At 37.9% G+C, this 17,458-nt stretch overlaps 1 protein-coding gene across 2 annotated transcripts in view; it reads left to right on the forward strand.

Annotated features, from left to right (window-relative positions):
• man1a1 (mannosidase, alpha, class 1A, member 1) overlaps positions 1-17,458 on the forward strand; it is a 154,200-nt gene that overhangs the window by 50,807 nt on the left and 85,935 nt on the right. For both annotated transcript variants that reach the window (XM_041253100.1, XM_041253099.1), the window contains exon 3: positions 12,027-12,142. In XM_041253100.1, coding sequence (XP_041109034.1) covers positions 12,027-12,142 — 116 coding nt within the window. The remainder of the gene's footprint in view (positions 1-12,026; positions 12,143-17,458) is intronic.

Genomic DNA, 17,458 nt, shown 5'->3' on the forward strand with positions numbered 1-17,458 from the left:
CCAGTCCACAGCATTATACCACCCACACTCTCACTCACACAACTGACAAACAGCAATTAATGAGAATAAACACTGTCATGCAGTGTAGACAAGTATGTCCTACTGCTTTGGTTTCGTTGTGGTAAAAATAAGGACATTTTAAATAAGGGAACCCACAACAATTTCCTCATGGCCAGCATTCGTTTTGAGCCCTGCAAGTACACGGCAAACATTTAAAAAAACAATACAGAATTTCTAAAAATAAATCTCATCTCTCTGGCTATAGAGGAAAACAACACTCCAGTTGTATCAACAAACAAAAAAGTCACTGTGCTTTAGGTTATCTTATTTATTTAAATACACTTTCTAAACTGATTTTATGGTGATGTGTTTTTTCAGGTCATCCATAAGTGCAACACAGCGCATCTACTTTTTTTTTTTTTTTTTTTTTTTTTTTTTTTTTACAGGCATGAATGATATTTCTGCGTTTCTAGTTTTAATATATGCAATTAAAATTGAAGAAAATAAAATGTTACCTTTTTGTGACAAGTGGTTAAAACAAAATGCTTTTTTATTATGCATTCTTGCAGTAGTACAAGACTTTGTTATGCTGTTATCTTACTGTTTGTAAATCTGACTTTAGAGTCGCTCCTGTTTTTTAGTTTCTTTTACCTGCAGCCACACCAGACAGCTCATAAAACTAAAACCTGTACAGAGGCAGCTGTTTGCCAAAAACAAAAGAACAACCCAAAAACACAACAAAAAACTTTTCTGACCCTGTGAGCACAAAAGCCACCCTCACACCAGCAAGCCAGTAGCTACACAGGGCAGTTCATACAATTAAAAATGTTTGGCTTTTGCCAAAAAAAAAAAAAAAAACAGAGTTTTCTGAACAAGTTAATAGTTTATTAGTAATTTAAACTGTTTGTTGTTTCTTATGTGACTAACTGGCTTTATATATGAATCCTAAGCAAAATTACACAACACTTTGGCCTTGCCACAAGTTCAGTGGCCTTGGTGTCCACTGCAAGTTTATTGAACTGAAGGCCATTTTGGCTTTGCTCTTTTTTTTTTTTTTCTTTGCCAGTTTAGACCCCTGTACACACGTGAACTTAATTGCAGAATACAGTACCAGAAGTTGTAGAGAATATTTGTATTAACTATTTTTTTTTTGTTGTTTTTTTTGTTGAAGAATTAAAATGCCACCTCCAAGTCACCGGAGCGTGAAGATTACTGCAAAAATAAATAAGATGGCGTGTGCTTGCTAGTCATACAAAGGTTAAACATGAAAGTAAGCCCCAAGCATTTCTGTTTTATAAGACACATTTGTTTTCAATGCATTAAGGGACTTTGGGCCAGATTTAATAAAACTATTATCAAGATTTAATCAAATACTGTATTCTGTTAAAGCTGATCCATCAGTAACATTTAAGTGCTTAATGATAAATATAACATTTTAAAATGTATAATCCCCACGATGTTAATCAGTTGGTTTATTTATTTGCTGCACAATGGCAGTGATGGTGTACAGTCTTAAAGCCAAAATACATTTTGTTTTTATGGCCTCAAACATGAATTTTCCTGTAGTCCATTTTATGATCATTGTCTCAGATGGCTAAGATTGTTATTGTAACAGTGTGCCAACTCATAAAAAATCTGTTCTTTTTTTTTTTTTTTTTTTTATCATAAAGCCACAGATGGCTTCCACTCCTTGGCCGATAGTACTATAGAAGTGATATTGCACCAACTAGTAGTTTTGCTTCTGTTTTTAAAACATTCTGCTTTCAGTATTCCAGATGTTTTGATCAATTCTAAATTTGCTTTTTTTTCTGAGCTTTGACTTTTTAAAACAGAGTGTTCTTTTATGTGTTTGTTCAGATCAGGGGAAACAAAGATGAGAATATACAGTAGCCACCACTGTCTCTTACATTAAGTATTAGTTGTACAGTATTCAATACAGTGTTTGTCTAGACACTTATTTTCTATAGGGTTGGTTCACTGATGGTTTTAAAAAGCAAGTACAGATACCTTTGTGCTGTGTATTAGTTATTTGTATTTTTTTGTATGTGTAATTGATGTGTTAATTTTTTTGCTGGCTTTTTTAGAAATATAACTGAAGTGATTCTATTTGCTTTATTAATGATGCTGTGTCCTAATAAAAGGACAGCACATTAATTCTCTAAAACAAGACATTGGAGTTTGAAGCAGCAGTCTACCAATTAGGAGTATGACTGCAATCACGGAGGAAGGCTCCCTTGACCCTGCCTGCAGTCAACAGTAGTGAATGAAAGGAGAGGCTCAGAGTTAATTCTTTATGGAACTTTGGCAAATACTGTTCAGCGCCTGTGTATTTCATTTGTACACTAATATGATATCACAATTGCATTTGTAATGCAAAACTAATATAGACTCAAGTCTTTAAAGTCCTGCACTAAGAGATGTTCCTGTTACTACCAGTATTACCAAGGGTTATGTTTCTGTGGTTCTTTTTACACTACCCTGATGAGACTTTTTTTTCTGATGATTTACTATTCCTGGGATAATCCCTTTATTTAGAAAGATATACTACAAATCCCAGTGCCTCACTTGGTAAAGGTGCAGCTGTGTAGTGTGCAGGGTGAGCAACGCTTTGGTTCTGGTGCTCCCGCAGGTTAAGGAGGCAAAAAAGAAGCAGGCACAGTTTCTCATCACCATGTTACAGTGGTCCCTACTGGCCAGCCACCTAGGGCGCTTATAGCATACACATGCAGGTTTGCATCCTGGCTGTGCAAGTCCAACGGTTACTGACCACAGCTGCTGACTGTCACCAGCTGCTCCCAGTTCAGCGTTGTGTTGGCTTAATATGTGTGGCAGGGAATCTTCACTGGCTTGTTTTCTGCTCCTATGGAGTAGCTGCCTTAAAGGTAGTTTCAGCTTGTGACTCTTTCCTCTAGACGTAGTTGGACTAGAACAAACCTGAACAAACATTTACAAAAACAAATGTGCTCATTTTAACATTTTACAATGCCTACATTTTAAACCTATAACCCCTGATGGGCCACAGAGCTAGTGTTTTTACTAGCCCGATGTATGTGTGTTTTTTTCATGATGGTTTTTATTTTCAGTATATTTCTAACTGTATGGCAACAGAAGAGAGCCCACATCTCTCAAAAGAAAAGTGGCTAAGTGAAGTGTTTCAATATGTTATTTCAGCCATTTTAACATGCACACATTTCTTCTGTTTTAAAAAATTGGTTTGTAAATTATTTTTGTCAGCTTTTTGACACTCTTGCCCATTTTCCTTCATTTATGAAATGGAAGCACTATACTATACATTATGCTATTTAAATGCCATGGTTAATGTCGAACCCTGTTTATGCAGAAGACTAGATTGTGGCATAGATTGGAATGAAAATCCCATAAATTCCCAGAGAATGGGCATCGACATTACTCTGATTAAAATACAAACCGTGTGTCTTAGTTGCATCCCTAAATATAAATGAAGGTTGTGCTGCAGTGTGGCTATTCTCCAGTTCTAGCACCTATTGAATGCTATATTTAATCTCCTTTGCTAGCTGTCAAGCAGGCTCTGTTCATTAAACTGAATTGTGCTGATTTTGAATAATTGTCAGCACTTCAAACTTCTCATTCTCTCTGTAATGATTAACCAGGGTGCTGTCATTCTTATGTGCACTGCATCTTTTTTGCATGCTGTGTCTTTTGTTACCTCTGGGGTATTCAGTTTGCCTACTGTATCAAATGTAAACTAGTTCTAAGAAATGATTAGGCTTCCCAGCCAGAATGGTAGGGAACCCTATTGTTTCTGTTAGTATTTTTTTCTTCCTTTTTTATTTTCAAGTGGTTCTAAAATCATCACCATTGTACGAAAACTTCCGAAACTTGGTAGAGGCCTTTGGGAAATTGTCGGTCAAAAATGAAGGTCACGTGGTTTGGCGGCCATATTGGATTTTTCTAGCATTTTGGACAATTTAAAAAGTCTATTGGTCACAAGATTCGGGGGACATAATGGATTTGTCAAAAATATTCTAACGTTGTCTTCTCTGAAACCATTATGCCGATTTGAAGTGAAACTTTACATACATATCCTTGACATATCCATGGCCGATGCAAACCAATCAAATTTCAGCTATGGTCAATTTGCAGTGTTTATCTATGGTAGAATGTGGTAGAATAATGAAACCTCATATGAGTAGTAAAGGCCTGTGGGAATTAGTGTCAACTAAAGAATGAAGTTCATTGGTCGCATTGGTTGGCAGCCATATTGGATTGTTCAAGCCAAATTTTCGAATGTCCGTAAAATGCAAAACTGTCTTTATAACTCCTTAGAGAGCGCAGATAGTTGTGTTTTACAATTAAACACATATAGGAACCCACATATGCTCTATCAAAAAATGTCCTTGATCGTGACCTCTGACCTCTCCTAAAGGTCAAATGCAAAACTGGCTTATAACTCTTTAGAGATTGCAGATAGGGTCATGGTTATTATGGAACACATAGAAACCTATAAACTTAGAGTTGTAGAGGCAAATGGGAAGTAATATACACCAATGAACTGGTCACATGGATGGCAGACATATTTTACTCACATTTTGAATGTTTCATAACATCAAAACTTATGCCCAGAAACTATTGAAACTTTGCAGAATAGTGGAGGCGTATGGGAAGTAATGTCCACAACTGAATGAAGCTCATTGGACACATGGATAGCAGCCAATCGCAATGCTTGAATTTCTTGATAGCACCTTGGAAGCCATAAAGCTGCTAGCAACTTCTAGTTGTATTTGTATTTATAATATATAGTAGACCCAGATATTGATGTGATACAGCAATTTGAAAGTGTTTGTATCAGATCATTTGTATCACATATAAGTTACCTTGCATTAAGATTTATGATAATGTTAGTGAGGTAGCCTCAAACACAAACATTTTTTTTTAAAGAAACTGGAAACAAGTCACTGAAAAAGAAAAGCAAACTGATTTTATACGGTAGTCACCTGAGGACAGAAAAAAAAAAGTACAAACACTGAACAGAAAACCATTGCAGACATTGAAACAATTAAACAATACCGAACAACTACCAGGGCTACCCAGCACTTTCATTACATTTCCCCGGTGGTGCTTCACTCAGTCCTGATCAATTTTGTGTTGTATGTCTGCAAGAACGATTGTGAAGAATATGAACCTAATTCTCTTAGAGGCATAGTTGGCAGAATAAACAGATAATTTGCTCCAGATCTCACTTCACTGTTCAGCATGTGCTTGTACCTGTAGCTTTACTGTTTAATTATTGTTAATTAACTAATATATCACACCGAACATCAAAAGAAACTTATCAGTATTATAACACGTTTATTTAAAAAAAAAAAAAGGTATATAAATGGACATTGACGAAATGTTTTTGGTTTCTTTTTAATCACTCGATCATTCATCCTTGACCATGTCGTGCTTGAGTGACTATGACTGAAGCATATGCACTTCATCACCTATTTAGTGAGACATTTAGTTGATTGGACACTGGATATGGAGTGATTTCAACTGTTGAATTGCAAGCTTGAGTAAAAGCAATAAAGAAAAACACAGAAAAACCCCAATATGCCACGTCTGTCAAGAGAGCAATGCCTTCGTGCAATCAGCATGCTGGAGGCTGGACTAGGGCAGCGTACTGTGGCCCGCCGTGTTGGGTGCTCACAGCCAGCAATTTCAAACCTGGCAAGACAGTATAACCAGACACACTCTGTCATTGACAGGCCATGAGCTGGGAGACCAAGAGTCGCAACACCTGCCCAAAATCGACGGATCATTTTGCAGCATCTTCATGATGTCAATTATTAAACAGCTCAATAAAAAGTCACTGCACCTGCCCTAAAATAGTTTGGAATTTTTCGATCACATCTAGTGAATTTTATCCAAATATAAGTGATAAGTTTCTTTTGATGCTCAATATATAATATGGAAAGAAAAAATACTTTTTGTGCTGTTTCCACCACAGAAGATTGAAGGCTTAAAACGTATATCCCAGTGTCACTAAATTATTCATATTTTATTAAGAACAAGGTAAAAATAAAAATTAAATAAAGCTTGTGAGTTTTGACATATTGAAAAATGGAGCTCATAGAATCTGTTAAATGCAGCTGATATTCATTGTCAGTGAACCTCATTGTTTAAATGTATAAAATCAGTTTAATCAATTGGTTCAATTTCTAACTGTTTTAGAATGAAACACAGATATTAGATTTGTTGTTAGACATTTCGTCATAAAACAATGTATTAACAATTTATATGTATCCAAAAACAAATTGTTAATTGATTGCTTGCATAATTATGAAAAACAATCAACTTAATTGTCCTGAGCATGTCCAACAACAGTTCAAATGCAATATTCCTAATTATGTCAACATTAGAATAATACCATTAGAAACATACCAATATACTTGACCTAATGCAAATTTCTTATTGGAGAATGATACAGAAACGAAAAATTCCCTATAAGCCATGCAACAATAACTTTATTTTGTTTTTATTTTTACCTTGTTCTTAATAAAACATGAGTAATTGAGTGACACTCAATACTTTGTATTTGAAGACAGCACGAGAGTTTTTTCTTTCAATTTTTTTTTTCCTGGGACGAAGCACCTTTTGTGTGTTGGAATTGATGGAGTCATCTTTGTAGTGCCGGCATTTCCATATATATATATACATACATACATACATACATACATACATACATACATACATACATACATATATATATACAGTGCCGTGAAAAAGTATTAGTACAAATAACAGTTTTGATATTTATTTATTAAAGAGAGTTATACAACACCCAATGCCCCCGTGTGAAAAAGTAATCCCCCCCTCTAATGCTCAATAACTGGTTACGCCACCTTTAGCAGCAATAACTAAGTTGCCGTGGAGGAATTTTGACCCACTCCTACATGCAGAACTGCTTCAACTCAGTGACATTTGTGGGTTTTCGAGCATTTCAGGTCCTGCCACAACATCTCAATGGGGTTTAGGTCTGAACTTTGACTAGGCCATTCCTAAACTTTAAATTTCTTGTTCTTCAACCTTTCTGATGTAGACTTTCTTGTGTATTTCGGATCAATGTCTTGCTGCATGACCTAGCTGCATTTCAGCTTCAGCTGACGGACGGATGGCCTGACATTCTCCTGTAGAATTCTCTGATACAGAGCAGAATGATAGCAAGTAGCCCAGGTCCTCATGCAGCAAAGCATCCCCAAATCATGACACTACCACCATCATGCTTGACCGTTGGTATGAGGTTCTTACTGTGGAATGCAGTGTTTGGTTTTCGCCAGAGATAATGGGGCCCATGTTGGCAAATAAATTCCACTTTTGCTTCATCTGTCAAATAAAACATTGTTGAGGCTCATCCAGGTGCTTTTTGGCAGACTTGAGATGAGCATTCATGTTCTTAGTGAGCAGTGGTTTCCACCTTGCTACTTTGCCATGAATCCCATTTTTGCCCAGTGTCTTTCTGATGATAGAGTCATGATCACTGACATTAGCCAAGGCTAGAGAGGCCTGCAGATCCCTGGATGTTGTTTTAAGGTTCTTTGTGACTTCCTGGACGATTTTACTCCTTGCTCTTGGAGAGATTTTGGCAGGACGACCACTCCTGGGAAGATTCAGTACTGTCCCAAACTTTCTCCATTTGGACAATATGGCTCTGACTGTGGTTTGGTGGATCCCCAGAACCTTAGAAATGGCTTTGTAACCCTTTCCAGACTGATAGGTGTCAACAACTTTTTTCCAGAGGTCTTTAGGGATTTCTTTTGATCATGGCATGACGTGCCTGTAGAACCTGTGTGCTGACAACTTCACTCTGATGATAAGGGCCAAAGTTAGTCAGATTTATATTGGGCAGGGCTGGCCCAAATCAGGCCTGATTGTTAACCAAAGTATTCAGACAGCTGACCCTAATTATCCCTTTAATTGAGTTGAGTTAACTAGGGGGGGCAATAACTTTTTCACACCTGAAGATTGCATGTTTGATTACCTTGCACACCAAACAAATGAAAGAAGCACCAAACTTTGGTGTCCTTTTTTTTCTCTCACTCCCTGTATACTACTAAAACCCACAGAAAGATCTGACCAAATTCAATATGAAAAATGTGCAAAAATGCAGAAAATCAGGCAGGGGGCAAATACTTTTTGACGGCACTGTGTGTGTGTGTGATTGAGGTGTGATTTCGTCAACTTTATGTGAACGAAAAGACACACGTTTGCCCGTTTTCCCATTGGAAATAGTGATATTTTGAAATATCACTGTCCTGGTCACAAAAGCAAAGTTTGTGGGGAATAATAGCCATTTTCTATACTTTTGAGGCATAAGCAATTAGGAAATAACACTTACTACCCAGGAACAAAAAAAAAATATATATATATATATATATATATATATATATATATATATATATATATATATATATATATATATATATATATATATATATATAATTTGTTAACGGTGTTACCAATAGCAACAACAGCTCCTCTGTTTAACAGCTGCTCGCAATTTAAAAAATATTTCACACTTAAAGTTCCAGCTAGACTTTGATCGTATAATGAATTACTATAGCTGCCATTTTTTTCTCTAGTGGAATGGTCAATCAATTTTGGAATCATTAACCAACAGGATTTAGAAAGAGTTTAATTTAACACGACAAAACTTTGTTACAAGCATGGACACAAGCATGATTAGAATTATCTTCATGGGAGTAACATTCAAAACTCAGTAACTTTTTTGTTTTTAAATTCATTCATTTATAAAAAAAGAATAATATTTCTATGTGGAGCTGTTCCCAGAATGCACAGGTACACATTTTATTTTGCATGTCCCAGAAAACAGCAGAAAATATTTGACAACTTCCATCATATTCATTGTTTTGAAGGTTTAAAAGAAATATTAATTAGACTAAATTCAACATTTCATAATAGTAAACTTGCGTCATTCATTTTATGTACTGTCATTTGCTTTCCATTCCTTCAACAGAGAATTAGTAGTCAATATCACTGGAGGGTATTACTCACAGCACATCAAACACCAGTAAATGCATGATTTGGTAACGTTATTGATGTTATAGGAGGCTGTGTGGTCCAGTGGTTAAAGAAAAGGGCTTGTAACCATGAAGGTCCCTGCTTCAAATCCCAGTGCGTAACCTACTTGTGCTCTGTCTTTCGGGTGAGATGTTCTTGTAAGTGAATCTGCAGCTGATGCATAGTTCACACACCTTAGTCTCATATCTTGTAAAGTGCTTTGTGGTGGTGGTCCACTATGAAGGGTGCTATATATAAAATAAAGAAGATTGACCAATCCTATAAATCTGTAGGTGGATGAGACTGACCGATTTTGGTTTAATAGTGATTGGCACCAAAGCTGCCAATTAACTTCTCCTGATGATCTTGCTGCAAAGAACTAATGGAAATATATCATCCATTGGTTCATTTCGAGAATATTTTAATGATTTGTTTGTTGCTGTGACAAGCCTGCTTCCTATTGAGTGATAGTGGATTATGTGAGTGGATGGAAAGCATGTGTGTTGGATGAAAAGCAGATAAAATAAGTCACCTAGTACTGATGAGAACCTGCAGAGTTCCACCCCTGCTAATGCATGTTTTAAACTTGCTGGAGGAAAATAAGCTGACTGTGACAACAACACAATTTGTTTTACACTAGTAGAAAAATGTTCCTCTTTTCCTGCATGTACGAATATTAAAATATATCTGAAATATCGTCATAATGAACAACTGTCTATCCATGTCAAATCTTGTGATCTTGAAATGCAATGTCCAGTATCCAAATTCTCAAACTTACCGGTGCAGTAGTTCTGTTTCCATTGAACAGTAGGCTTTTTAATGATTCAGTCATGTGGTAATGTGTGTCTTTGTTCTATTTAGTGTGAAGGTTCTTTTTTATCTAAACTATTCACTGTTTTGTCAACAACTCAACTTTGTCAACTTGTCCTTAACGTCATTTTATTATGGTCTCCCTCATGATCTGAAAACTTTATTAGCAAGTGTCATCTGTCAATAAAACATTGACGCTCACTGTTGCAGGGAGAAGGTGTCATCTATTAAGCTCAGAGAATGAGAGGCTGCTGTGATAAATGTAATGTCACAGACACACTTGCAATATCCCCATAGATGCATAGTGATTTATCACAATCTTGATTTTTTTTTTTTTTTTTTAACTAGTTATTTATTGGGTAATCTCTTTTAATTTCCATTACCTGGGTAAATGTAATGCGTCCATCTTAGCTATATTGCACAAAACAAACCGGATTGGAACAGTGCATCTCACCCAGGTTACAACAGCTGCTTAATAATTGGTTGCAGTACATACAGTAATGAAAGTGGAATAGTAAACCACGACCTTGGGAAAGGGTATGTGCTCACAGATTGAGCTTTAGCTTTGATGCAATTACATTTCTTCTGAACAATAAAGATGTTGGGGTGGGGTGATGAGACTGCTATCCTAAAAGGTCTACTCCTATGTTGAATGGTGATGACTCTCCCAGGGCTGCAGAATAGATAGAAGGATTTTCTCATAGCTATTTGTTTGGAGCCGACAGGAACATTCTTATGTCAGGCATCGGTTGATGACAACTACATGGACATTTGGCATCCCCCTACTGTATCTAGCACTTGAGCTGAATTTGATAAGGTTTAAAGCATGACAAGTTATTAAAACCCTCCTGTTTGTAAACACACAGAAATGAAAGTACTTCTCTTGTGGATAAAACACGTCCGTATCGCTGTCTGTTCACTATACTTTTATCACCAGTAATATGCATTGTGGTGAATTTGTTTGTTTTTAATGCTGGTTTGATAGCCTTGTTTCACCAACTACAACTAGAATGGAACACTTGTTTTCTCAAACTAAAAAGCAAGGCCTATCTACGAGCAGTACATTTTGTATCATTTTCAGATTTTGGCAAGTCTTATCTGTCACACATTTTCGAACCCGAAAACAAATCTTTATTTAGTGTGTTGTAATGGCCTGAGCAGTGGAGGGTCTAATGTACTACTGCCCTTTCGCTTTGTATTATTCCTGTTGGTGCGTTTCCTCCAGGGTGTTCCCACTCTACCTCTACTTTTATACTTGCACGTTCTCATCCACCATTGAAAATATGAGGGGTATTTTTTGCAAAAGAAAGAGGTATATGAGAGAGCAGGTACTGTATAGGGATTATTCCCACTCCTCTGCTCAGGAAGCTAGCCTCCCCAGGGTACTTACAATGCTGAGTGCTGTGTGCTTGGATTACAAAACTGACTAGACCAGCATTAAAGAGTATGTTATGAAGGAATAAAGGTTTAAACAGATAACAAAGGATAGAGATCTTGGGATGTAGCTTTACATTGATCACACAATTATTACATTTTGTCTTGGGATGGGGGGTTTTGAGTGTGGTCGTGGCAGTCTGTTGGGCCCCCATGGTTTAAAAAAAATAAAATAAAAAACAATGATCTACTTTTCAAATTACGACTGTATTAACATTGTTGTTATTTTATTATTTTTGCTCATTTTCTCCCCAATTTGGAAAGCCCAATTATTTTTTATTTCAACCCGGCTCACTGCTGCCACCCTCATGCTGACTCAGGAAAGACGAAGACGGACACACAAGCCCTTTGAAACATGTGCTATCAGTCCTCCACTTTTCACTCTGCAGGCCTGCCATGCAGCCACCTCAGAGCTACAGCGTCGGAGGACCATGCAGCTCCGGGCAACTTACAGGCAGGCCCGCAGATGCACTGCCACTGTACAGGGGTCGCTTGTGCGCTGTGAGCCGAGGACACCCTGGCTGACCTCAGAACTCCCCCCAGGGCGGCGCTAGCCCGATAGCCTGGACTGGAACAGGTGACCTCCAGGCTATAGGGTGCATCCTGCACTCCACGCAAAGCACCTTTACCGGATGCGTTACTCGGGAGTCCCCCTGTAAATGTAATCTTAATGCAAACGTGGATTTCTATTTGTATAAAAGACTGCATGTTAGTAAGTGCAATTTCTTTTCTTGTGTTTTCAGGTAGCATTCAAGGAGCTACGATAGTGGATGCTCTTGATAGCCTGTACATCATGGATATGCAGGAGGAGTTTAAAGCTGCCACAGATTGGGTTGAGAAGAGTTTAAACTTCAATGTGGTAAGTATAGCTGTCACATATTACGTTATCTAAACTGAACTGTTTCTTTTAAACCTTCTTATTCTTTATTTGCTGTTATTTTACAATAATAATGCAGCACACCGACTAGCACAATTCAACTGGAAACTTCCAACTGTTTTATTTTCACTTACTACATACAGAACAGGTAAGTATCTGGTTTAGCACCACCTACTGGCCAAATTTAAGTATTGTTCCTGCTTTCTGACTTGGATCTAAAGTATAGTAAACAATTTAAATTCAGTACTTGATACAACAATATATTACATGTCCTCCCCCTTTAGTCAGGAACAAATCAGTCAGGAGGTTTGTGGTTTTGTCTTGGCCTTTTGAAGGAGTGCTGGCTTTTGAAGGTTCTGATTTTCAAGTTGCTTCATTTCTGGTTCTGGGGTAGAATCAGAATGGGGCTCTCTTGCAACTGGAGTAGATGACATCTTCCAGAAGTCTTCCTGAGTATTTGAAGATTCCTGGAAATTTGGTACTTTTGTTTTTTGCTTCTCTAATCTGGTCAATGTGTCGCTTCCAGATTCTCCTGAAGGTCTCAAAGTCAGTGGTCCTCGTCGTTTGATGAGCCTTCCAAGAGCCACTTTGGTTTCCCACTGTAGTTTCTGACCCAGACAGACTGATCCAGATCAAACTCACGACCTGGTTTACTTGAGTCATGTGCCATTTTCTGTTTTAAGATAATCTTTCCTTTCAAGTCAATTCTAGTACGCAGTCTTCTTCCAAGCATTAGCTCAGCAGGTGATATGCCTGAAGTAGAATGTGGGATATTCCGATACATTAACAGGAAGATCTTCAGCTTCATTTGCCAATCTGTATCCCTCCTTCCCTTCAAAATGGCTGTCTTGAATGTCTTGGTGGAGCGTTCAGCTTCTCCATTAGAGGAGGAGTGATAAAGTGAAGTGCTTATTAGTTTTATCCCGTTGCTTTTCAAAAAGGTCTTGAATTCATTAGATGTGAACTGTGTACCATTGTCAAACACAATCTGCTCCGGCAATCCAAGTATTGTGAACACATTTCAGAGAGCATCTATGGTCTTAGTTGAAGTAGTTGTCTTCATGGAAATGACGTTGGGCCACTTTGAGTGAGCATCCACCACAAGAAGAAACATGTGTCCAGACAGTGGTCCACCAAAGTCCATATGAAGTCTCTGCCACGGACGTTCTGGCCAAGCCCACGGGTGCAGGGGGGCTGGTGTAGGAGATAGCTTCACTTCTTTATCCAGGGTGGACTACCACACATGTACCAGAGCCAGTGCTTTCATTTTTACAATTCCCATTTGACTGGTGTGCAGTACTTCTAGCTCACGTTTTTGGAACTTTGGAAGAACAACAACTCTGATTCGCCACAACAAGCAATCGTCCTGCAGTCAGCTCAAATCTGTGTGAATAGCAGGGTTTGAGCTGAGCTATCACTTCGTGCGATGCACACCATCCTTTTTGTGTGAACTGGTAGACTTTGGAGAGTACAGCATCTCTCTGTGTTTCAAGCTGGTTTTGCTTTGCCTTGACGTGTAACATTTCAATTTGGTTTACATTGAAAGTAGTGATTTTGCTTCAGGTTGTAGAACAGTGTTCTAAAGGCAGTCTTGAAAGTGCGCCCGCATTCTCATGGTTCTCTGTAGAGTTAAACTGTATTTCGTACTGATAGGCAGACAAGATCAGTTCCCTTGAAGACGTGCAGCTGCATGTGTTGGAATTTGAGACTTAGGGTGCAGCAGCCAGGTCAACGGCTTGTGGTCATTGTATATTTTTGCCCATACAGATACTGGTGAAATTTTTTATCGCCATTTATGAGTCCCAGAGCTTCCTTTTCTATTTGAGCTTAATTTTGCACTGCTTTGAACGATGCGCGCAATGCATAGGCAGTGGGCCTTGTGTGAGATGACGGCTCCAATGCCATGTCCGGATGTGTCACATGTCAGGATAACAGGCAGTTTCTCATTTTAAATGTGCCAGGACTTTAGCAGAAGTGAGCTCTTGTTGAAGGTTCTTGAAACTCTCCTGACAGGCTGGAGACCACTTCCATTTTGCTTCTTGTTCAGTGGCGCTGCCAGGGTGGATAATCTTGAAATAAACTTGCCGTAGTGATTCACAAGTCCCAAACATAAACAAAGCTCTTTTACATTTCTAGGCTGTGGTGCTTGGACTACTGCTTCCACCTTACTGGGGGATGTTGAGAGGCCAGTTTTGTCAATCACATATCGTAGATATTCTGCTGAGGGATTCAAGAATCAGCATTTTGATTTCTTGCAGCGAATGTCCTACTGTTTGTCGCTCCAGAAGTGTGCTCAGGTTCTCTAGATAGCTTGTGAGGTATTTTCCAGTGATGTACATGTCGTCTTGGAAACAGATTACATCTGGAAGGCCTTGCAAGATTTTCTCCATGGTCTGCTGAAACAAAGCTGGTGATGATGCAATTCCAAAAGGCAGTCTTTTGTATTGGTACAACCCACGATGTGTGGTAATGGTGGTGTATCGTCTAGATTCTGAGCTTACTTGTAGGCCAATCCTTGTGATGCTTTTTGTGCACAAGCTTTTATTTAACTGCAGTGATATTTCATGGGAATGCGAAGGGCTGTCTTCCAAGTCAGATGGAAGGAAAGCCTCAATAAGCAACTCCATATCCAAGCAAACAAGCAATCCGAAAGAATGGTCCGAAGTCCGTAAGTAGTGGTGACCCGAAAAGCGAGAGTCGTCAGCCAGAACCAAGAAAGCGAAGCAGTCAAAGGAATCAACGGCAAAACAAACATAGCTCAAAAGAGAGAGACTGCTAGAAATGGGAGTGTTTTATAGAGGCAGGATAGATTGGTTAACCAATCGGGAGACACCACCTCTCTAAATTGATTGATGTGCTGGTAGAGATCAAGTTACAGACAAAGAAAAGGAGGAGGCGATAAGTCTCACCTATTTTCCTTGAAATTTAACCTAAAGGGTAACACTTAAATATGCAGTATTTCTTACCTGACATACCTGGAGTTTAGCCAAGATCCTGATTCATCCACTGGGATGATTTAACCTGACGTGATGACTAAAATTATACAGAGTGCATCTAAACAAGAAGAAATCATTATTTAAGGTAACTATGATATTTTATAGCCACTGCAATTTGCTATTTTAAGTCTACACAGAGTTCTAGTGTATGTACAGTACTGGGTCATGTAAAATTAATGGGAATTGTACAGATCCACATGACATTTTGTCCTAGCACCATTTTATATGATTAGGGTCATTGAAGACCAAGAATGTCCATGTAGCCTGGTCAGAAATGTGACCTGTAATTGTCTAACAAGGACACAGACCTTGGCTTTTATCCAAAGGATGCCACTTACTACATACAGCACAACACTATTATAGTACACTGGTTGATGTCAGGGCTCCTACCAGCTCAACTTCCTGTGCCACCTCATCCAAGTGCGTGTTTCATAATGCAAATTGCTATTGTCTTAAACAAGTAAAAGTGCAAACTTAACTGTTAAGAAAATAAACTAAAACTAAAATAAATCCATATAATATCTATTTCTACTAACATGCTAAAGTGCTGCTTTAATGCTCCTGAAGAGTGTGCGTTTCTGTTAAGGTAAATTTGTGTGAACTTCAAGACTTTTCTTCTGTAAGGAAAAATTTGAATGATCAAAAAGTTTAATGAGGATCACTGAGGAACTGTAATTGAAAGGCTTTGCTTTACTGCCCTCCAGCAATTCCAACAATAAAAGAAAATGCTGCAGAACCAACAAAGGGCTCTGATGTATTGCACATTAATATTCAATTTGTCCTCCATATTAGGAATCTGATTTAAAGTTAAATACATGTTTCAGTGAACTATTTATACTTCATGTCAAAAATGTCATGTGGTTTAAATGCTATATATGTAAACGAGTTTGTCTAATAATATTATTAAAAGAAAGTTAAAATATTCCCACCAGCACAAACAATACATAATTGTGCCAAGTTGGAACTAGAAGTAGGTGCAGTTTATTTGCCTGATATTGTCACTACAGTAAGAAACAGCCATTGATGAATTAAGCAATCTCCATATATTGTGATTTTCCACTAAGGTGTCTTTTGAAAATGTAAATTATTGTGACTGGTCTTTTATAACACTTTTTCGGTATATTATTCAATACAATAGCTGATTCATATAATGGCTCTTACCTTTGTGGTAACGTTTGCAAATTGATTTCTTCACTTGCTGTTTATGTGATTTGCTTTGTAAATGACTGTTGGCAAGTGTCAACCTGTCAATTGGAACATGCGCTCAATTCCAATTACTAGAGCCCCATGACATTTGTTTTTATTTTTTTTATAATTAATTTTGTTTTTCACAAATAAAATTAATTATAAAAATTTTTTTTAAACATTTTGATATAAATGGACCTTGCATAGAAAAATAATTTGGTCAGCATAATTTCTCATTAGCGGCAGTAACTGTAATGTGCAGTCCCCCGCTCTTTAATTAACTGCCTATGTTCAGTAAATGCTGCTGATGCCCTATATAAAAATACAATAAGATACAATAAAATATATATGTATACAGTGCCTATAGAAAGTCTACACCCCCTTGAACTTTTTCACATTTTGTTGTGTCAGTGCCTCAGAGTTTCATGCATTTAAATTAGGATTTTTTCCACTACACACCATACTCCACACTGTTAAGGGGAGAAAGTTTTTATTGAGAAAAAAATGATATATTAAAAATACAAAACTGAAAACAGAATTGGCTAAGTCTCCAGCCCACCTGAGTTAATACTTGGTGGAAGCACCTTTGGCAGCAATTACAGCTGTGAGTCTGTTGGGATAGGTCTCTACCACCTTTGCACACCTAGATTTGGCAATATTTGACCATTCTTCTTTACAAAACTGTTCAAGCTCTGTCAAGTTCCTTGGGGAGCGTTGATGGACAGCAATCTTCAAGTCATGCCACAAATTTTCTGTCGGGGTTCTGACTGGGCCACTCAAGGACATTTACATTTACCTTTTTGTTCCATAGCCACTCCAGTGTAGCTTTGGCTGTGTGCTTTGGGTCATTGTCATGCTGAAAGGTGAACTTCCGTCCCAGTTTCAGCTTTCTTGCAGAGGGCAGCAGGTTTTCCTCAAGGACTTACTTTGTACTCTGTACTTTGCTCCATTCATTTTCCCTTCTCTCCTGACAAGTGCCCCAGTCCCTGCCATTGAAATACATCCACCATGCCACCACCATGCTTCACAGTAGGGATGGTGTTCTTTGGGTGATGCGCTGTGTTGGGTTTGCGCCAAACATAACGCTTTGCATGTAGGCCAAAAAGTTCCATTTTAG

Source organism: Polyodon spathula, chromosome 6 (genome assembly GCF_017654505.1).
Source record: "Polyodon spathula isolate WHYD16114869_AA chromosome 6, ASM1765450v1, whole genome shotgun sequence".
In the NCBI taxonomy this organism is placed as follows: Eukaryota; Metazoa; Chordata; class Actinopteri; order Acipenseriformes; family Polyodontidae; genus Polyodon; species Polyodon spathula.